This window comes from Camelina sativa, chromosome 16 (assembly GCF_030686135.1).
Source record: "Camelina sativa cultivar CO46 ecotype springtype chromosome 16, ASM3068613v1".
NCBI lineage: Eukaryota > Viridiplantae > Streptophyta > Magnoliopsida > Brassicales > Brassicaceae > Camelina > Camelina sativa.
This window is the reverse complement of record NC_141895.1, coordinates 22,557,958-22,578,450: the sequence shown is the minus strand read 5'-3', so window position 1 is coordinate 22,578,450 and position 20,493 is coordinate 22,557,958. Positions and strand designations below refer to the sequence as shown.

The 20,493-nt window shown below is 38.5% G+C and overlaps 7 protein-coding genes, 2 non-coding genes and 2 pseudogenes across 14 annotated transcripts; 5 read left to right on the top strand and 6 right to left on the bottom strand.

Annotated features, from left to right (window-relative positions):
* Window positions 1–53: 53 nt before the first annotated feature.
* Window positions 54–743, bottom strand: LOC147925860 (uncharacterized). Its single transcript, XM_087492797.1, has one exon. It carries the CDS (start codon window positions 741–743, stop codon window positions 54–56), a length of 690 nt encoding a protein of 229 aa, XP_087348923.1.
* Window positions 744–1,052: 309 nt separating this feature from the next.
* Window positions 1,053–1,505, bottom strand: LOC147925859 (E3 ubiquitin-protein ligase SGR9, amyloplastic-like). Its single transcript, XM_087492796.1, has one exon. The coding sequence runs from the start codon at window positions 1,503–1,505 to the stop codon at window positions 1,053–1,055; it is 453 nt and encodes a 150-aa protein (XP_087348922.1).
* Window positions 1,506–2,172: 667 nt separating this feature from the next.
* TRNAL-CAG (transfer RNA leucine (anticodon CAG)) lies at window positions 2,173–2,253 on the bottom strand. Its single transcript has one exon. It is a non-coding gene; the product is annotated as a tRNA-Leu (tRNA).
* Window positions 2,254–2,317: 64 nt separating this feature from the next.
* On the top strand, window positions 2,318–5,421 carry LOC104751328 (pentatricopeptide repeat-containing protein At1g74600, chloroplastic). Its single transcript, XM_010473249.3, has one exon. The coding sequence runs from the start codon at window positions 2,382–2,384 to the stop codon at window positions 5,061–5,063; it is 2,682 nt and encodes an 893-aa protein (XP_010471551.1). The 5' UTR covers window positions 2,318–2,381; the 3' UTR covers window positions 5,064–5,421.
* LOC104751326 (uncharacterized) lies at window positions 5,418–9,879 on the bottom strand. The gene has a single exon (XM_010473247.3). The coding sequence runs from the start codon at window positions 9,597–9,599 to the stop codon at window positions 7,308–7,310; it is 2,292 nt and encodes a 763-aa protein (XP_010471549.2). The 5' UTR covers window positions 9,600–9,879; the 3' UTR covers window positions 5,418–7,307.
* On the top strand, window positions 5,670–6,631 carry LOC104751327 (glutathione S-transferase U10). Its single transcript, XM_010473248.3, has 2 exons — window positions 5,670–5,993; window positions 6,075–6,631. The coding sequence occupies exons 1-2, from the start codon at window positions 5,670–5,672 to the stop codon at window positions 6,447–6,449; spliced, it is 699 nt and encodes a 232-aa protein (XP_010471550.1). The 3' UTR covers window positions 6,450–6,631.
* A 29-nt stretch (window positions 9,880–9,908) lies between the features above and the next one.
* TRNAL-AAG (transfer RNA leucine (anticodon AAG)) lies at window positions 9,909–9,989 on the top strand. Its single transcript has one exon. It is a non-coding gene; the product is annotated as a tRNA-Leu (tRNA).
* Window positions 9,990–10,234: 245 nt separating this feature from the next.
* LOC104751325 (NAP1-related protein 1) lies at window positions 10,235–12,681 on the top strand. The gene is made up of 10 exons (XM_010473245.3): window positions 10,235–10,538; window positions 10,988–11,110; window positions 11,195–11,245; window positions 11,359–11,430; window positions 11,534–11,647; window positions 11,745–11,809; window positions 11,953–12,016; window positions 12,102–12,158; window positions 12,239–12,286; window positions 12,423–12,681. Exons 1-10 carry the CDS (start codon window positions 10,410–10,412, stop codon window positions 12,474–12,476), a joined length of 777 nt encoding a protein of 258 aa, XP_010471547.1. The 5' UTR covers window positions 10,235–10,409; the 3' UTR covers window positions 12,477–12,681.
* Window positions 12,551–14,165, bottom strand: LOC104751322 (cytochrome P450 98A9 pseudogene; annotated as a pseudogene). Its single transcript, XR_015584800.1, has one exon. The product of XR_015584800.1 is annotated as a cytochrome P450 98A9 pseudogene (transcript).
* Window positions 14,166–15,143: 978 nt separating this feature from the next.
* LOC104751323 (cytochrome P450 98A8 pseudogene) lies at window positions 15,144–16,863 on the bottom strand (annotated as a pseudogene). The gene has a single exon (XR_015585053.1). The product of XR_015585053.1 is annotated as a cytochrome P450 98A8 pseudogene (transcript).
* Window positions 16,864–17,031: 168 nt separating this feature from the next.
* Window positions 17,032–19,842, top strand: LOC104751324 (uncharacterized). 4 transcript variants are annotated; one of them, XM_010473242.3, is made up of 10 exons: window positions 17,032–17,375; window positions 18,016–18,182; window positions 18,322–18,386; window positions 18,487–18,527; window positions 18,600–18,688; window positions 18,786–18,899; window positions 19,045–19,122; window positions 19,223–19,288; window positions 19,374–19,451; window positions 19,519–19,842. In XM_010473242.3, exons 1-10 carry the CDS (start codon window positions 17,234–17,236, stop codon window positions 19,627–19,629), a joined length of 951 nt encoding a protein of 316 aa, XP_010471544.2. In that variant the 5' UTR covers window positions 17,032–17,233; the 3' UTR covers window positions 19,630–19,842. The 4 variants fall into 4 exon arrangements, with proteins under 4 accessions (XP_010471544.2, XP_010471546.2, XP_087349013.1 ...); XM_010473244.3 differs by having other exon boundaries at window positions 17,091–17,375; window positions 19,377–19,451; XM_087492887.1 differs by having other exon boundaries at window positions 17,095–17,375; window positions 18,322–18,390.
* The last annotated feature ends 651 nt before the right edge of the window (window positions 19,843–20,493 follow it).

Sequence of the window (20,493 nt, the reverse complement as noted above, 5' to 3'; positions counted from 1 at the left end):
AAATCTTTTAATGTGTATATATACTCTAATAAACCCTAAAAAAATTGTTGTTTTTACAAATCAAAGATCCAAAGAAAAAATGAAAAAGATGATGAAGAAGAGAATTGAAGCGGGCACAAGGAACAGTGTTGATTGATCTGTGACCATTGGTTGATACAACCTCCATGAAAGTCATGTTCGCAAGGCAACTTCACGACGACTGATCCTTCAACGTAACCCTCCATGCAAGTCACACATCCCGTTGAACCATTAAAGTTATATCGGAGCAACTTGATCGCCAGTGGTGGTGGTAAATCATCATCCGCAGGAACAGAGCAATACCTCTCTGTCAACAGTTTCTCTGATTCTGTATCGATGTCATAAACTTTAGTAGTGATCTTCCAGATCTTGACTTCAGTAACTCCTCTGCCTTTTGACAATACAGACGCAAGAGCTATGTCGATCTCTCGAGTGATAGTGGAGCAGTCATTGGCTACGCCGAAGCGGCTCATGATATGGGAGACGCCGTTGCAGTTTAGGGAGAAAGTCAAGGGGTTGGAGATAAAAGTGGTTCCGTTGGGACAACTAGAGTACCAGACGGCGTTGTTTTCAGCGTATAGGGGCGTAAGGCTTGTTGTGTGATGGTCGATGGTTTGATCGGGAAGAGAGAGTGAGGAGGAAGTTGCTGTTTGTAGACGGATACTTCTGCGGATGACTTCGGCGCATGTTAGCTCGGCGGTGAGCGGGTCATAAATTACTTGCATGGAAGAGGTAATTATAGTGTACGCAAACTCACTGGAATCGTTTTATGTTACAATTTGGATGGTAATCTGTAAATAAGGACTTTGGATAAGTATTAATTGATTTTATTTAATCTCAACGAGATGATTACGTTTGGTTTTTTCCAATTTATATATGTAAATGTTTTTATTATTTTCATCTGTTTAATACGAATACGAATGAATTTTAGTTACTTGTTTCCCTTGTTATCAAAACTTGTGTTCACGAATCATAACAGCAGAAAACATAACTACGGTCCATATCCAAACCAAACTAAATATTGTAACTAGTTTTCATAATTTTAAAAACTGAACAACGTTAATCGAACCATAATAGAACTGAAATCCGGATTGAACACCTTTAGTAATTGGCGATCGACACAAGGGACACAGACGATTGCGTTGCAACCACTCGTAGATGCAAACTCCATGAAAGTCATGGTTACATGGCAATTTAGTCACTACTGATCCGTACGAATAACTTTCCATGCAAATCACGCATTCTTGCTTCTCCTCCCTCATCGAATCCAAACCTATAGGTATAGCCGACCTGTACCCCGCGGGTGTATCGTAGCTCTTGACCAACAACCTCTCTGCAGCTCTGTTGAATTTATAAACCTCAGTTCTGATCCTCCAAATCTTGATTTCAACCATTCCTCTGCCTCTCGATGGTGATGATTTAACAGCCATGTCGATATCGCGCAAGATGGTGGAGCAACTGTATTTGGTGAGGCCGAAGCTGCTCATGATATCTGATATTCTGGTGTAGTCTAGTGAGTAGTAATTAGTAGTGCTCTTGCTTGGTCTGGAGATAATGGTGGCTTCGTTGGGACAACGACGAACGATACTGGCGACGACGGTTTGAATGCTTGTGGAGAAAGTGGGTTGGTTCAGTAGTGAAATAAAGCTGGTGTGATGTTCGATGGTTTGATCGGGTAGAGACACTAAAGGTTTTCTTTCGTCCATGAAGAGATGGATTTTTTTTGCGGAGGACTTTAGTGCGGGTTAGCTCAGCGGTAAGCGGCCGAGAGGTTGAGTGCTGGCGTATAGAGACACTGTACTCAACACTGTTCTCAAAATTAGTGCAATCCATGGAGAGAGAATAATTAACGAGAAATTTTTATTTGTTTTGTTTGGTTGGAGAGATTTTGAGACGAGGCATCATCATGTTCATGTTGATGATGGTTTTATAGTGGGAAAAACAATTTATATCCTATTCATGTTCCAACTAGGTTACTAGGAGTCTAGGATTTGAGTATTTAGTTAATTAATAAAATAAAAGGAAATAAGTTATTATTTACTAGTAGATTTTATATGAATTGCACGAAATTGTCGTCCAATAGTATATTCGATTAGGTAAACCGTAAACGTAAAAAAACAAATAGAGATAATAATAAAAAAAATCAAAAAGAAATGTCAAGAGTGGGATTTGAACCCACGCCCTTTCGGACCAGTACCTGAAACTGGCGCCTTAGACCAACTCGGCCATCTTGACTTTTTGTTGACTATATTGACTACTAACTATATAATACTTTATATCATATAATATTTATAAGCTCCGTTTTTTGAAAGTTTCCTTCTTTCATTCCCGTTCAACTACAGTATAGAGCTGATGAGCTAATAATGATTTGTGTAGCGATGGAGAGCTTAAAATCCTTAAAGATCTCTCCTTTCTCATCTTCCTTAAGATTATTATCTTCCGTTACCAATTCCCGAAACCAGTTTTCACTTCCCAGCAAAGATTGTACTTCTTTTTTTAACCCTTTTCAATTCTTCAATGATCGATCAAATTCAAGGCTTTGTACCCTCAGAACAACCAAAGTTTTGCAAGCCCATTTGCTTAGACGATGTCTTTTACCTTTTGATGTGTTCCTTACTAAGTCTTTACTCAGTTGGTATTCAAACTCCGGTTCCATGGTCAACGCAGCTAAGTTGTTCGATACAATTCCTCAACCAGATGTTGTTTCTTGTAATATTATGATCTCTGGTTACAAACAGCATCGGTTGTTTGAAGAATCATTGAGATTTTTCTCTAAGATGCATTCTTTTGGTTTTGAGGCTAATGAGATTAGTTATGGTTCTGTGATTTCGGCTTCTAGTGCTCTTCAGGCTCCTCTGTTCAGTGAGCTTGTGTGTTGTCATACTATAAAGATTGGTTATTTCTTGTTTGAAGTTGTTCAATCGGCTTTGATAGATGCATTCTCCAAGAATCTCAGGTTTGAGGATGCTTTTAAGGTGTTCCGTGACACTTCATCTGCTAATGTGTATTGTTGGAACGCCATCATAGCTGGGGCACTGAGAAACCAAAACTATGGTGCTGTATTTGATCTTTTCCACGAAATGTGTGTTGGGTTTCAGAAACCTGATAGTTATACATATTCCAGTGTTTTGGCTGCGTGTGCTTCCCTTGAGAAACTTATGTTTGGAAAAGCTGTTCAAGGTCGGGTGATTAAATGTGGAGCAGAAGATGTATTTGTTTGTACTGCAATTGTTGATTTATATGCCAAATCTGGGCATATGTCTGAAGCTAGGGAAGTGTTCTCCCGTATCCCCAACCCTAGTGTTGTCACTTGGACAGTAATGCTCTCTGGTTACACAAAGAGTAATGATGCTATCTCTGCTCTTGAAATATTCAAGGAAATGAGACAGTCACGTGTTGAGATCAACAGCTGCACTGTAACTAGTGTGGTTTCTGCTTGTGGTAGACCTTCTATGTTCTGTGAAGCAAGCCAGGTCCATGCTTGGGTCTTTCAGAGTGGTTTCTCTCTCGAATCCTCAGTGGCAGCCGCCTTGATTAGTATGTACTCAAAGAGTGGAGATATTGATCTCTCCGAGCGGGTGTTTGAGGATTTGGACGATTTTCAGAGGCAAAATATAGTAAACGTAATGGTCACTTCATTTTCGCAAAATAAGAAGCCTAGTAAAGCAATAAGACTGTTTACTAGAATGCTTCAGGAAGGTTTGAGACCCGATGAGTTTAGTGTATGCAGTTTGTTTAGTGTATTAGATTGTTTGAATATAGGTAAGCAGGTTCACAGTTACACCCTTAAAAGTGGGTTAGTCCTTGATCTCACTGTTGGAAGTTCTCTTTTTACAATGTACTCCAAATGTGGTAGTTTGGAAGAATCATACAAATTATTCCAGGAGATACCTTTCAAAGACAATGCTTGCTGGGCTTCCATGATTTCTGGTTTCAATGAGTACGGTTATCTAAGAGAAGCTGTCGGACTATTCCGCGAGATGTTGGATGATGGAACAAGCCCTGATGAGAGCACTCTAGCTGCTGTTCTAACCGTGTGTTCTTCACTTCCTTCTCTGCCAAGAGGTAAAGAGATACATGGGTACACAGTAAGAGCTGGAATCGACAAGGGAGTTCCTCTCGGTTCTGCACTAGTAAACGCGTATTCAAAATGTGGCTCACTAAAGTTGGCTAGACAGGTGTATGATAGGCTCCCAGAACTGGATCCAGTGTCATGTTCATCTTTAATTTCAGGATATTCACAACACGGGTTAATCCAGGATGGCTTCCTCTTATTTCGTGATATGGTCATGTCTGGTTTTACCATGGATTCCTTTGCAGTTTCATCCATTCTTAAAGCCACTGCTCTCTCAGACGAATCATCTCTGGGAGCTCAAGTTCATGCCTACATCACAAAAGTTGGATTGTACACAGAGCCTTCTGTAGGTAGCTCACTACTGACAATGTATTCGAAATTTGGAAGCATTGAGGACTGCTGTAAAGCATTCAGCCAGATCAATGGCCCAGATTTAATAGCATGGACAGCGCTGATTGCAAGTTTTGCTCAACATGGAAAGGCCTCTGAAGCGTTGCAAGTGTACAATCTTATGAAGGAAAAAGGATTCAAGCCTGATAAAGTTACTTTTGTGGGAGTCTTGTCTGCTTGTAGTCACGGTGGTTTAGTCGAAGAAGGCTATTTCCATCTCAACTCGATGGTAAAAGAGTATGGTATCGAACCTGAGAATCGACATTATGTCTGTATGGTCGATGCTCTAGGGAGGTCAGGAAGACTTAGAGAAGCTGAGAGTTTTATCAACAGTATGCCTATAAAACCGGACGCCTTGGTCTGGGGAACATTGCTTGCTGCTTGCAAACTTTACGGGGATGTTGAACTTGGGAAGCTAGCTGCGAAAATGGCTATAAAATTAGAGCCATCAGACGCTGGAGCGTATATTTCACTCTCGAACATCCTTGCAGAGGTTGGTGAGTGGGACGAAGTGGAAGAAACTCGTAATCTGATGAAAGGAATAGGTGTACAAAAGGAACCAGGTTGGAGTTCTGTCTGATGTTAAAGCTTTGGTGAAAAGCCGTGAGGTTGATTATTGTCCTGTGTTTGGGGATAATTCAAAATGTTCAGACATGGATGCAGCAGTCCTGCCCCAAGTTAATGATGTAGGAAGAAATGAAAATAGTTGGAGATTGCTTAGAAGACAAGTTTTTTCGTATGATTGATTAGAGTAATCTCTTGGACAACAGTCAGTTCTCCAAACCATTTTTTATTATTTTTCGTAATGATATCACTTTAGATCATTCCAGAGAAAATAGTTGGTTGTAATTTGTAAAGTAGTTGCTGATTTCCATTTTCTTGGGCGGCAATACAGTCAAACATAATTCAATAATTTATCTCTTGGCTCTGTTCCTTCATCTTGATCTCTGAAGATAAACAAATCCTAATGTAATATTAATTACAACATTCAACGTTCAAAGTTTTGACTTTGAATGAAAGATAAGATAATGGCATAATGCCCACAATATGCTTGATGAACAAGACAAAAATATCCAAAGTAGACTCTCTGGTCTTAAAACTCTATATAAGAATTTGATAAATGAAGCAGAAATCATAATCCCCAACAAGATTTTAAGAAAAAAAAAAAAAAAAGAGTTTTGAGAGAATGGAGGAGCAGAGGAGCAAAGTGACACTACATGGGATGTGGATAAGCACATACTCAAAGAGGGTAGAAATCGCCCTTAAACTCAAAGGCATACTCTATGAGTATGTCGAAGAAGATCTTCAGAACAAGAGTGAATCGCTGATTCAACTCAACCCAGTGCACAAGAAGATTCCTGTTCTTGTCCATAATGGGAAACCAGTGGCTGAATCACTTGTGATTCTTGAATACATCGATGAGACGTGGAAGAACTCTCCTCGTTTATTTCCAGAGGATACTTATGAAAGGGCTCAGGTCAGGTTCTGGGTCAGCTACATCAACCAACAGGTGTGTTCCCCAAATCTCTTATGCAAAATCAACCCCATACATTGATATGATTAGCAGACTAATGACTATTTCTTGTTGCAGGTGTTTGAGGTCATGGGTCAAGTCGTGTTTCAAGAGGGTGAAGCTCAAGCAAAGTCTGTAGAAGAGGCAAGAAAGAGAGTCCAAGTTCTTGAAGAGGGACTCAAGAAGCATTTCCCGAATAAAAACATAAGAGAGAATGATGATGTAGGGCTTTTGGAAATTACCATCATTGCTACTTTTGGAGCCCACAAAGCCTATCGTGAAGCACTTGGTGTAGAGATAATTGATCCAGTGAACACTCCGACTTTATACAACTGGATAGAACGTCTGCAAGATCTGACTGTGATGAAAGAAGTCGAAGTGCCTCGTGATAAGTTGGTGAACTTTCTCCAAAACTATAGACAAAAGCTTCTCCAGCAGGCTGCAAGTGCGTAATTAGATCAAGATGTTGGTCTAGTGATGAATCATCTAGATTCAATATTGTCTCAGAGGATAACAGATTGAGAGTTAGATTACCGTTTGAAGTAAGAAATAATTCCTTGAGACAGTTATTTATGGACTTGTGTAGCTACTAATGTATGATAATGAACTAAATAAAGCATTTGTGGTATCTCCAATCTTTCTGTAGCCACTTGAAACGCTTTCTTGTTATACTTTAGCGAGAAATAAGTTGGTAACATCAATGATAACATTTCTAATCAAGATGTGACTTGATCGTTGTAAGATCTATTTCACAGATATTGTAACCAACTAACCACACATAAGAAAAATGGTATAGTACTCAGGAAGCTCCACATACCTCGTGCAACTTCTTTAAAGTGGTTAGGTGTTCCTCGTCTACGGCCTTTTTCACACTGGTGCCAGCAAATAATTGATTTGAGTATGACGTTGAGAACGACTTAAAGCATGCTCCTGTACTCCTGTAGTGCTATTCGCCTGTGTTTAATTCTATCTTGAAGCATCACCAAAAAAGGGAAAGAAGAAATGGATTCAAAGCAGAGAACCACTTTCTTCGACTTTTCAGGAGTTGAGAGCGCAACAGGACAAAACACAAGCTGCATCACCAGATAGGATGTTTAAAAGAACAGAGCAGCTGCAACATCTTTGTGTCTTGGATGAAAACTCACGGGGGTATATTTATACCCCAAAATGGCAATTCAATACAGATTTTAGCTGCTCAGACCAACGGTTAAGTTACCATCTTCTCCACGAATGGCTCAACAAAGTCCTGAGATGCACAAACTTGAGCAGTTCTTTAAACAATCAGATATGAGGTAAGCCATTGTATCAGATTCATATGCCTACCACTGTGAAACCCTTTTTCCTGCGTAGCCTTTTATCTCTAAGGCCATCAAAAAGAAGTTCATAAGCATAATAAGTAATACAGCTCTTCTTCAACAGATCCTCCAAGACAAGCTTAGGAGCAGCCACCTCCTTTTTGTCAACATCAAAAATGGTGTTGACAGCCTCAGGGACCAGTCCTTTCTGGACCATCAGATGGATAATACCGGCAGCCTCATAAACTCTATCCTCAACACAAAGACAGTTTATTACACGTCCAAGCGTTGTGAGCGATGGAACAAACCCATTTTCCATCATCTTCAGTAGAAACTTGTACCCCAAATTGACATTTCCCGTTTTGCAAAAACCATCAACCATAAGCCGGTATGTGTATCCATCAGGAACAATACAACGATTAACCATCTCTTGAAATAGTTTTTCCGCCATAGTAACATTTAGCTTCTCAGTGAAAGCATGAATGATGATATTATATGTTGGCGTTGAATTCGAAACCTTATAAACCTCTTCCATCTTCCGAAATAGCGTGTATGCTCCATCCAAGTCTCCATTTTTGCAAAACCCGTCGATCAACGTTCCAAACGTAACCGCATCTGGATTCACGCTCTTGTTTTTCATTTCTGCCAGCAACCCCAAGGCTTCATCTAGTTTTCTGTATCTGCAAAGACTCTCCAGAAGTATATTAAACGTGATTAAGTTGGGGGCACAACCTTTCTCCATCATCGTTTTATATGTTTCCATCACATCTTCATACTTTGAAGTTTTGCAGAGACCATTCAACAAAGAGTTGTAAGTGTACACGTCAGGATCAACGCCACTGTCCACCATAACATCCAAGATCTCAAGTGCGTTTTCCATTTTCAACTGTGTAGAATAACCATGAATCAAAATGTTGAAAGTAAATATATCAGGAAAGTACCCTTTGGAGATCATAACTTTCACAAGACCATCAGCATCAGAAACACATCCCATCTTGCATAATCCATTTACAAGTATGTTAAAAGTCTGTACATCGGGAATCAAACCCTTTTCAGACATTTCACTCGCCAACTGAGCAGCCTCCAGAATTAAACCCTGGTTAGACAATCCTTTGATCAGTGTGTTGTAAAGAATAACTTTAGGCTTTATCCCTTTCCCAAAGGCCTCATTGAATAAAGCTAAAGCACGATTTGTATCACCTTCGTGGCACAATCCGTCAATTAAGGAGCGATATGTAAACTCGTCAGGCACAAACCCATTGAAAACAGCATTACCTAGAATCCTTTCTGCAAATTGCACCATTCCACTTTTGCAATATCCAGCTATTAGTGTGTTATAGGTAAAACTATCAGGCTCAAGCCCTTCATTAACCATTTTGCCTAAGTAAGCCTCTGCCTCCTGAAACTTGGAATTCTTACATAAGCCACATATTAGATTGTTATATGTGACGACATCTGGTTTTGGCCCCTGCTCTATGAGACAACCTACCATACGAACAGCACCATCAAGCTCACCTTTCTGACAAAGCCCTTGGATGAAAAAATTATAAGTAAACAGATTCGGTAAAACACCTCTTTTGATAACTTTATCAAGTAGTTTTTCACACTCCTTAACATCTCCCTTCTTACAAAGAACATGTAGAAGCTTGTTAAACGTACTAACGCAAAGAGAAACACCCGATCCAAGCATCTTCCCAAACAACTCATACGCCTCATCCTTAAAATCCTCCTCATAAAACCCACCAACGACCGTGCAATAAGCAACCACATTCATCTCACAGCCTTGAGAAGACATATTGTTAAGAAGCCTCAAAGCAGCGTGAGGCCGACTCGTCTTGCAAAAAGACTTCATCCTAATCGTAAACGAGTACACATCAGGCGTAATCCCTCTATCACGCATCCTCATATACACCTTGTGAGCTTGATCAAAGTAACCACTATCAACCAATATACTCATAATAGCATTATAAGAGAAAACCGTAGGCTGACAATCATAAAAATCCATCCTTTCAAACACATTCACAGCTTCTTGAACTTTACCTTTCCTACCATAGTTCTTCATTGCGCCAACATAAACACCTTCAAGGATATGGTTAGAAACATTAAGACGCATATCCACAAAAACCTCTTCCATGGCTTCGAATCTCCCATGAAGGCCAAGCTTTTCAATCACGCTGCGGTAAGTAGATAAAGTATGCTTGAAACCATCCTCTTTCTTCATCGAATTGAACATTTCCAAGGCTTTCATTGGATCCCTCTGACATTTTATAACTGCAGTTACATGTCTCGGAAGCAGAGGAGGACCCATTAAGGAGAAGAAGAAAAAAAAATCGTAACCTAATCCCTAAAAATCCAGAAACTTTGGTTTCGTTTCACAGAGACATTTAGCAAAGAAGACAGAAGAACCCTAGAATGAGAAAGATGATAAAATCGGGAAAAGACAGATTCTTTATCACTGAGGAGAGGACCCGGAAAACAATTGCGATGGGATTGTAAAATTCACCGACGAAACTACAACGGCTACTATACGCCGGTACTGGTAGGACTAAATTGGGACTCCGGCGCAGAAGCGAGTGGAAAAGTTTGGTATAAATAATTTATTCACTAATACAAAAACGTTGATATGGCCGAGTTGGTCTAAGGCGCCAGATTAAGGTTCTGGTCCGAAAGGGCGTGGGTTCAAATCCCACTGTCAACATTCCTTTTATTTTTATTTTTTGTTTCCTGTTAGAGCAATAATGTTTTACTTTTAAGTGGTCCAGAAGTAAATCATACGATACAAAAAGGGAAAAACTAAATGACATAATCCGCATTTATTAAATCAACTTATTCTAATAGGATAACTTAAAAAAGCAAGTGAAATGGAAAATATCTAAAGTACCCTAAGGTTGGTTAAGAAATTGACTATTATACCCTTATTGGCCTCAGATGGCGCGATCTGATTGGTACACATAAACCCCTCAAAACCCTAAGTCCCTTTTATGCCCACACTCTCACACTTCTTCAACCCAACAGGAACTAGGGTTTTAGCTGATTCTCTCTTTGCGACGGAAACACAAAAAAAGAGAGGAGAGAAGCAACCAAAGAGGAATCCCTCTCTTTCTTTGGATTAGTGAGAATGGTCGCGGATAAGAGCAAGAAGTCGAAAATTGAAGAGAAGGTCGAAGATGAGAACTTGGAGCTAATTGATAAAGAGCTTGTTCTCTCAATTGAGAAGCTTCAGGAGATTCAAGAAAACCTCGAGAAGGTTTTTTTTATAAATCTCTTCTTTCATTCATATCTTCGTTAATTTTGCTCTTATTCTCCGGATTTGTCTCTTTATTTTTATGCTCTGTATCCTGGTTTAAGTTTGAATGGATTCCAATTCTAATTTTACAGCTTTTACTCGATGTTTCTGTTGCTAACTACGCATAAAGTTAATATCTTTATTTATGGCTTTGTTGAATTTTACATGAAAGATTGGTCTTTTTGTCTTGTTTGCTACAGATGCAAATTGGGAACGTTTTGTGAGATTTATGTAATTATATCATGTGACTGCTCTGTTCAATTAGTAGCTTCTGTAATGCATGTAGAGAAGTTAGTTGAAAGAGTACTATTTGAGAAGTTTAAGCTCAAACAATTCATAAGTACTGTTAGAAGTGTTCCTTTTTCTTCTTTTTTGTTTTCTCTGATGGTTTGTTACTTTGTTGGTCCTAGATTAACGAAAAGGCCAGTGATGAGGTCTTGGAAGTGGATCAGAAATACAACGAGATACGGAAACCTGTCTATGACAAGCGTAACGAAATTATCCAGTCCATTCCAGACTTTTGGTTGACTGCTGTAAGTTATCTATCTTCTAGGTAGTTTCCAATTACTGTGTAAAAGATCTTCTACTCTTATTGACTGTCCACATTTTCGTTGTAGTTTTTGAGTCATCCAGCACTAGGTGACCTCTTGACTGAAGAAGACCAAAAGGTTTGAGCTATCTTTCGACATGATTTCAAGATTATAATGTAGATAAAGTATCGTTATATTCTGCAGTTAACACCCCTTTTATTACTCTTCATTTGATTTCCCTGTTTTTACAGATTTTTAAGTACTTGAGCTCTCTGGAAGTGGAGGATGCCAAAGATGTGAAATCTGGATACTCTATAACTTTTGTATGTTTCTCTTTATCCATCTCAATTTACTATTCGTTTTTATTGTCTTTTCCTATTGATCTAAGAAGTTACTTGGTATTGTTAAATTGGGCATCAATCACAGAACTTCAGTTCCAACCCTTTCTTTGAGGATGCCAAACTTATGAAGACGTTTACCTTCTTTGAAGAAGGAACAACAAAAATCACAGCAACTCCTATCAAGTGGAAAGAGGGCAAGGTGAATATATATATTTCTGCTTGTGCAATATAAGAAGTTTTTTCCTTTATCTGTCTCTCTTCGGCATTACTCTTAATGATGTTTCTCAACTATGTAGGGCTTGCCAAATGGAGTGAACCATGATGATAAGAAAGGAAACAAACGTTCATTGCCAGAGGAGAGGTATTGTTCTAGAGCCTATTAAATGATCATAGTCGTGAAATTCTTGTGGTCATGGATTGATGCTGCACATGATACAAAGTTTAACTCTTTCTTATTGGTAATTGCATAGGATTTAACAGTTTTCCTTTCAACTTTCTCTTCAGTTTCTTTACTTGGTTTACTGATGCTCAACATAAGGAAGATGCTGGGGATGAGATTCATGATGAGGTACAGACTCCTCTACTTTCTGTCTTGTTATAATTTATAGACCGTTTTTATTATCTGCTTAGTTTGAAATCTCCTCTTGGAGCAGGTTGCTGATATTATCAAGGAAGATCTGTGGTCCAACCCTCTCACCTACTTCAACAATGTAATCTATTCCTCAGTTAAGTTTCAGTCCTCTTTTCTGTAGATGGAAAAAGTTGCTAAAGATATTTTTGATGTACGTAGGATGCTGATGAAGAGGATTTTGAGGGAGATGATGATGGTGACGAAGAGGTAAAACAATCATTTCATTGTTCCTCAAAATACATTGATTAATTGAGTATTAGTCTGGATTATTATGAGTCACATGGTTTGTTATTCTAGTCCATCTTTTACCCTGATAAATGTTTGAAAACTAAAATTTCTTCAGGGAGACGAAGATGACGATGAGGACGATGAAGAGGAGGAAGATGGTGAGGAATGATGGGAGCCTAAGATAACACATTGCTGGCTTGCTTCTATAACAGATGTGTAAAGTTTGTGTTATGAGGTTCTCGATTTTAGCAATGATGAGACTAAGCTTTCTCTTTTGGAATATTTAGTTTATTTTCTATATTAGCTACATTCTGTTTGTACGAACTCATCTGCCATGTCCTAAATCTTGCCATTGCTACATGTGCTTTATCTCAGTTGAGAATCTCTCTTATCTTAGGTAGATTGATATAATCTGTTTCAGTGAAAAGTTAAAGGTATAGCTCTTGTGGTAGCCTGGACGAAGCTAGAGCCTGCAATGGAGTCTGCAATGGAGTCTTCATGTAACAAACTAATCCAGGCTTCTTAGTCATGTCGATGTGCTCTTGAGGTGTAGAGAATCTCCATGAGAAACAATGCAGAAAATTACCTAGTGCTAAAGTCATCATATTGAGGCTGAGTTGTGCAGCTGGACACATACTCCAGTTTGCTGGATCTCGACCAATGGCCTGCACGTTGACATAAACCGTGGCTCCCTTAGGAACTCTGTACCCACCTATCTGAACTGATTCGCTGGCCTTATGTGGAAGCATCAATGGTGTTGGAGGGTGAAGCCGGAGAGCTTCTTTGAGTACGCATTGCAGATATGGCAGTTTCGGGATATCTGTATCAGACATAAACCGTTCTGATCCAACCACGGCATCAAGCTCATTCTGCAAGTCTTGCACGGCCGGGCATCTGATCATCTCTGCCATTGCCCATTTAATCGTAATGGCAGTTGTGTCAGCACCTGCGGTTAACATGTTCCAGACCAGTCCCATCACAGTTTCTTCGGTCAGCTCATTCTTCTCTTTCAACGCTAGAAGACTCTGAACAAAACACTTCTTGACTCTTCCTCCGAATTCATCATCCATTACAGCTCGTCTAAACCATTTTTTTCTTCGAGCCATGTGCTTCATGAACGCCTTGTCGCTAGTGAACCATGACGAAAGCCAAGTTGCGTAATCAAGCATCTTGGTTGCACCAGGCAAGCGAGTCTCCCTATCAACAATCGATTTAAACTCTCTTGCTTCTTTTGGTCCGAACGTTTTTCCGATCACTAATCTTGAAACAATGTTCAAAGCAACCGAACCTAGATAGGTCCTCAGCACCACCGGCTTCTGATCATCGCTCATCAAGTCCTTGTAAATAGACTTAACCACGGATCTTACTTCCATCTCTCTCATTGACCTGAAACACTCGATGCTTTTCAGAGAAAAAAGCTCGAGTGTACATAGTTTCCTCATTTTCACATAATGTGCTCCGTAATCAGACCAAATAAGATCGCTACCGTTCTGAGTCATTCGTGCTGTTCTGTATCCGTTACACAGTTGGTAGTCTTTGTCTCTCAACACTTGTTTAGCTAAGTCAGAGCTAGAGACCACGACAGCTAGCTGTGACCCTAACCACACCGATATGATGGGGCCATAAGTCTGTGACCACTCGGAGAAAGACTGTGTCCATAGTGGTTTCAGTTGATTGAGGTTTCCCACTAGAAATTGCGGTGGTGGTCCCGGCGGTATGTTGGATCTACGACGTCGTAGATTTTGTATGACGGCTGCGATTATGATAGTGATTAGTGTAATCAATAATAAATCCATTTTGCTTTGACAAAGTGAAAAAAGAAAAAAAAAGATTGTAATACAAGTTTGATGCATCCTCACAGCGAAGTGGTTTTTTATGAATAATTTAGAGAGGATCATGGTTATGGAATAAGCTATTTAGAGACGGCAACGTAATTTTGCATGAAATTGTCATGAATTTGCTTTCCCACACTAGTTGCATTTTCTGTTCGATTGAAAACAGAACTTTCTTTGTTGTAAGAAAGACATTATCATGCATCCGAATCTCAAAATTTGACATTTGTAAAGAAGTTAATATGGTAAATGGATATTTACTATGAACGCTACTAATTCATAGCAGTATCAGTAAAAGAAGTTCATATCAGTAAATTGGCTTTTGACTTCAAAAAATACTATGAACGCTACTACAATTAAGTACCCACATGACCATGTTTGGTTTAACCCGGTTTGGAAGTTGTGGACTTGTGGTGACGCACATCATCTAAATTAAACTTGATCCGTTATTAATTAATGAACCAAGCTCGGTTAACAAGTACTAATTACAGTACATCTTCCTTTGTTGCAGATGACGATGACGTTGGTAGATCAATCGCCGAGAGAGAAGAGAGAGAGAGTTAGGGCTGTAAACTATCTTTCCGGTGGACTACGTATGGGGAAGGTATATAGGCATACTCATATTGACTATGTTGAACTTGTAAAATCATTTCTGTGTGTTTTCTAATGTTGCACAAGAGAGCATGTGATCTTAATGCATATATCCACTCCTATCAAGCCTATTAATAGAAAAGGTTGGAGATTCTCACTAACTCAAATACGCTCTAGAAACCAAAATTTTCTTATAGTCCGACAAGTTTTTTTTATGTATAGGCTTCATCCAAAGAGAGATTCATTTTTTATTTTATCATGGGAACGCACTCCATTGTGGAGCTACACGTGTGGCAGGAAAAGGGTTTAAAGGAAAGTAACATGGATGGGAGCTTCTATCATATATTTAGATGTGTAATGTAATTGTGTTTTGAGGTTTGAGTTTTGGCAATGCTTATCATGAGATTTTGAGCTTTCTCCATGTGAATATATACTCTTTTATTATCCATATATAATAATAGCTACATGTCTCTTAGGTTTGACTTTGACAACATGTTTGTTCCATTCATCATGGTCTACGGAGTTTCGTTATCTTATCTTGGTGTCTATGGTTATTAATTATCTGATTTAATCTGAAGGTAAAGGTATAACTCTTGCTGCAGCTCTCGGCAAAGCTAGGGCCTGCAATGGAGTCCTCATGTTACAAAGCAATCCTGGATTCTCGCTCATGTCAATCCTCTCTCTAGGAATAGGAGAACTCCACGAGAAGCAATGCAACAAATTTCCCATCACCAATGTCATCAAGTTCATGCTGAGCTGTGCTGCTGGACACATCCGTCTTCCTGATCCAAACGGAAGAACCCTAAAGTCTCGACCTTTAACATCGGTTTCCTCCTGAAGAAACCTCTCTGGTCTAAATTCATAAGGGTCTCTCCAGTTTGCGGGGTCCCGCCCAATCGCCTGCACGTTGACATAAACCGTAGCTCCCTTAGGGACCTTATAGCCACCTACCCAAACCGTTTCGCTTGCTTTGTGCGGAAGCATTAACGGTGTTGACGGGTGAAGCCGGAGTGCTTCTTTAACCACGCATTGCAGATATGGCAGTTTCGGAATATCTGATTCAGACATTAACCGCTCGGATCCAACCACGGAATCAAGCTCCTGTTGCGCCTTTTCTTGCACGGTAGGGCACTTGATCATCTCTGCCATAGCCCATTCGATAACAACCGCAGTTGTGTCAGCACCCGCAGTTAACATGTTCCAGACTAGTCCCCCAACCGTCTCTTCGCTCAGCTCTTTCTGCTCTTTCAACACTAACAATTTCCGGACAAAGCCCTTGTGGTCCTCTATCGCTACATCTTCTTCCACCATTATAGCACCTCTAAACCACTTGGTTCTCCGATCCTTGTGTGCTAAGAATTCCTTATCGCTAATGAACCAAGACGAAACCCATTTGAGCCACCAGACGTGATCAAGAAGCGTCCCTGAGCCACTGAGAAGATGTTCTTTCTCAACGATCGATTTAAACTCTTTTCCTTCCTCAGACCCAAACTCTTTCCCGATCATTAGTCTTGAGATGGTGTTCAAAACAACCGCAGCTAGGTACTTCCTCACGACCAACGGTTTTCTTGCCTGGCCATCGGCTGAGTTGCTCATTAAGTCCTTTAGAATCGACACAACCATCGATCTTGCTTCCATCTCTCTCAACGACCTGAAATTCTCGATGCTTTTCAGAGAGAAGAGCTCGAGTGTACAGAGTTTCCTCAGTTTTACATAATGTGGACTGTAATCAGACCAAACAAGATCGGTACCGGTCTGAGTCATCCTCGCGATCCTGTGTCGGTTAGACAATTGATTATCTTTGTCTCTCAATACTTGTTTGGCTAAATCAGAGCTCGAGACCACAACCGTGAGCTGTGAACCTATCCACACTGATATGATAGGACCATAAGTCTCTGACCACTCCGAGAAAGAATGAGTCCAAAGTGGTTTCATTTGGTGGAGGTTCCCGATCAGAAACTTTGGTTTTGGTCCTGGTGGTATGTTGGATCTCCACCATCGTTGATAAAGCAAAATGGTGGCTACGAGGATAGGGAGTAACGAAATTAGATATAGAACCATTTTTTGGCTTCCACAATGTGATTATATGATATACATTTATTGTAACATCTTATGCTTCAGTTTTATACACAAACTGTAAAACGTAGAAGAAAGCTTTTGAGATTTTACTTACGTAAGTTAAGAGAAACACAACTTTGGTATGCACAAGTAAAAGCCTTGATTTGGTCCCTTCATACACTCTTCACACTTTTTGCATTTTCTATTTACTTACAAAAATGGTTTTTAAAAAAAAAAAAAATTATCTATTGATATTTTGGGAATTTATGGATATAAATCTATTAATTAGTAAATTGTAAAATAAATAATTGAGTAGAGAAAAAAAAATGGAAAATAACAAAAAAAAAAAAATTTAACGCCGAACAGAGAGAGCTTGACGTAAATGGGGAGAGTCTGATGGAGAAAGAGTAATGGAGTTATCCAAAGAAACGAAACAAAAGAAGAAATGGCGACAGCGACGACGTCTGCGATTAGGACACCGAATTGGAGAATCGCTGTGTTATTATGGACAGTCTCTCTCACTATCTTCTACTCTCTTTTCCAAATGGGTCTTCGAAATTCGCCATCTTCTTCGTCATCATCATCAGGTAAGAAATCATTTTTATCATCTTTGAAGTTCTTAAAAAGGTCGTTGATTTTATCAATCACTCGAAATTTAGTACCTTTTTTTGTATATTCTGAGATTACGATGATGTGTTAATTTTACTATCCCGATCCGATTTGATTAATTAGCTAAATTGTGTTTCTTTTAATGAATATGGGGTTCGTAATTGGATCATCGATGTTGACTTGCTAACAGAAGGATTCATCAGCACTGAGTGTAGTTTGTGTTGCTGTTGCGTAAATAACTAATTTTTTATGTCTATGTATGTTTTTTTTTCCGAAGATATGTCTCTGTTTTTGTACTCAAGGTTTTTAGTTTGCAATGGATCTTGAACCGAACTTTGTGTTTGTTTAATGGGTACTTAAATCTGCATTCATGTTTTGTTTATCCTGAGCTTAAAGAAACACTCAACATGTTTATTATTGATGAAAGCAAAATTTGATCTGCTACTTAGCCAACATCTTTAGTGGTTCATATGAAGAACATAGTGGAATGAATATCTGATGCAAAGAGCAATGGTTGATTTGGGGATCTAGTACCTTTGTTAAGTGTTTTCTTTATCTGTGTCATTGTATCTGAAGTAAATGGTTACTCATAGCAATTATATGTCTGGTATGTTTCAGATTCTTTTGTCACCTATGTAGAGCTAAGCACAAGGTTGTATGATAAGATGGAACGGGATTTACAAGAGAATGGACCCGTATTCCTTAAACAAGGTGAAACGTCTCAGTCATTGTCACTTTCAGATCTCTTCACACTGAAAGATGGAGAAATATCACCTGTCCTGAAGGTAGTAGAATGTTACATCGTTACTTTTACTATTGTTAGAATAGAGTAGTGGCTGGGTTTAGTGAAGTTTGTAATTGGCTTTTTGTGATAGCTAAGTATCATGTATGATTGTATAAAATATTTAGTTTTCTCATATATAGGTTGCGAATCCCCCTGTGCGAGCTAATGTATTACATCTCAGCACAGAATACTCTGTCCTAGTCTCGTGAGTGTGTAACTTGCCCCATTCCCAATCTTAATGCAAGTTTATCCTGTTTTAAAAATGTTCTACTGCTACAAAGGTGTTCTTTTATGTTTTATTGCAGGAAAGCAGTAAAAGATGTGTTCAGTCCTTACTTTGAAAATAGTAAGCCTGCCCCTATTATATATGTTGCGGGTAATTGTAATTTCTTCTCTCTTACTATGGGTTGGTTTTTAGCAATCTGGTTTCAGGACTGTAAGATGTACCACTTCAGCATGTTTCATGCATCGAATCACATTTTCTCTGTTCCAGCTACTGAAGTTGAGGTCTGTTGTTTTTACTTTATCATTTATCTTATCACCAGTCCACTAGAATTCTTCTCTTGTGAAGATTCTAGTCTCTGAACCTCTTCTTCATTATCAGGTTGAAGGAGAAGCAGCTGCTGTTAAAGCAGTTGCAAATAAGCTTTGCCCTTTGGAAATTATCTTGGATAGAGTTCTATTAACCTCGACTGGTGTTCTTCTTGGATGTTGGAAGGTAATTTTGCTACTTTCACTTTGCCTCAACAAATGTGAGTCAGATCTCCATTTCATCCTCCATGACAAAAAACTATGCTAACAAGTTCTTTAGAAATGGTTTAATCAAATATCTGGGACTTATGCCCTGTTTCATGTTTCACCAGGTTAAGTCTGGAGATGATCCCATAACAATCCGCTCGAAACTGAGATCTGTTCTTCCACGTGCACCAGAGAAGCAACTTGTAATATCTATTTTTAAAACTATATATATATATATATATCTATATATATATATATCTCAATGAACGCAAACCACTTGTCTGATCCTTGTGTTTGTTTCAGTATGATGCTGCAATTCTTCATACATCATTGGCAAGGCTGCTTGGTCCTCCAATATCTCCAACTAAGGCAAGTATCACTTATGGTCGACAAACTAAAGAATCCAATGTTGCAAAGAATCCCCATGACTTAATTGGATGTTTCTTTATTGTAGCAGGCTGGTTCTGACGACCATCTCCAGATTCTCCATGAGTTAGTCACAAGACTAAACAACCAAATCCGAGGATTCAAGGTAAACTCACAACAAAACTGAAGTTTTTTCTTGACCAAGAACTGAGTAAATCTCTCTCTTGAAACAGGCAATAGTATCAGAGCTGTGGTATGTAGAAGAGTTTGATCTGCTGGCGCTCGCATTAGGAGGAAGAATGAAGGTTCGATCATTCCCACTCGGCTGTGCTACAAAGAGCTAATATATAAACCGAATTGTAGTAATTAAGAAGCTTATTTCATCACTAAGTTGAAAACCATTATGTCATGTTCAATGTAAAATTTTCTTCCAATTTATAGTGAACAAAATATGTTACTCTAATCGAGAGTTCTTTTCATGTAAAAATATGTTATTCTTACATGTATCAAAACGATATTTTCTTGGAAGTTATTCACATAAAAAAAATAAAAATAAATACAATGTAAATTAATTTTCGATAGCCGACATATTTTTTATTTTCTTGTATTATTTTCTGATGTCGGATAGAAAAACTTACAGAATCAAAGATAGGTAAATTAAATTTACATTGTATTATATGTGGTAGTTTATGTGGATACCTAAATACTTACAGACAGTAGTATTATGTTACCTTTCTCGCCAAAATTTCCAAATCATATATATAAAAATAAAATTTCACTCTCTCCTTATTGGTCCACTTGACAATGCAATTTTAACAAAAAAAAAAATTATATTAAAACACAAATTTAAAAACAATTAATCTTCACATTTAACTCACATTTAACTCACATGATATAAAACTGAAATCATATAAATTCTCCCTATAAATTATGCATTAACTTTATTTCTCCACTAAGTTGTATTAGTCAATTGTATTAAAACAAAACAATAAATTAGAACTCTCATTTTTCTAAATGTAAATTTTCATCATTTCTCTTCCTATAAATATACATTATCTTACTCTCTTAGTCTATCACTCTTTCATTCTCTCATCTTCTTCCACTACTCTCAAATCTCTCTTTTTTTTGTTTTGTTTTGTTTTGTGTTTTTTTTGTTATTGTTGTTGTATGGCTTATAAAAAATCAAATCAAATATCATTGTAAAAGCT

Bases quoted from the DNA above. Each gene is read 5' to 3' on its own strand.
- LOC147925859 (XM_087492796.1), bottom strand. From the start codon at position 1,505: ATGAGCAGCTTCGGCCTCACCAAATACAGTTGCTCCACCATCTTGCGC.
- LOC104751328 (XM_010473249.3), top strand. From the start codon at position 2,382: ATGATTTGTGTAGCGATGGAGAGCTTAAAATCCTTAAAGATCTCTCCT.
- LOC147925860 (XM_087492797.1), bottom strand. From the start codon at position 743: ATGCAAGTAATTTATGACCCGCTCACCGCCGAGCTAACATGCGCCGAA.
- LOC104751325 (XM_010473245.3), top strand. From the start codon at position 10,410: ATGGTCGCGGATAAGAGCAAGAAGTCGAAAATTGAAGAGAAGGTCGAA. The intron at 11,431-11,533 runs GTATGTTTCTCT...CATCAATCACAG, and splicing joins CTGGATACTCTATAACTTTT to AACTTCAGTTCCAACCCTTT. The intron at 11,810-11,952 runs GTATTGTTCTAG...CTTTCTCTTCAG, and splicing joins CGTTCATTGCCAGAGGAGAG to TTTCTTTACTTGGTTTACTG.
- LOC104751326 (XM_010473247.3), bottom strand. From the start codon at position 9,599: ATGGGTCCTCCTCTGCTTCCGAGACATGTAACTGCAGTTATAAAATGT.
- LOC104751327 (XM_010473248.3), top strand. From the start codon at position 5,670: ATGGAGGAGCAGAGGAGCAAAGTGACACTACATGGGATGTGGATAAGC. The intron at 5,994-6,074 runs GTGTGTTCCCCA...TTCTTGTTGCAG, and splicing joins TCAGCTACATCAACCAACAG to GTGTTTGAGGTCATGGGTCA.
- LOC104751324 (XM_010473242.3), top strand. From the start codon at position 17,234: ATGGCGACAGCGACGACGTCTGCGATTAGGACACCGAATTGGAGAATC. The intron at 17,376-18,015 runs GTAAGAAATCAT...GGTATGTTTCAG, and splicing joins TTCTTCGTCATCATCATCAG to ATTCTTTTGTCACCTATGTA. The intron at 19,123-19,222 runs GTAATATCTATT...TGTTTGTTTCAG, and splicing joins GTGCACCAGAGAAGCAACTT to TATGATGCTGCAATTCTTCA.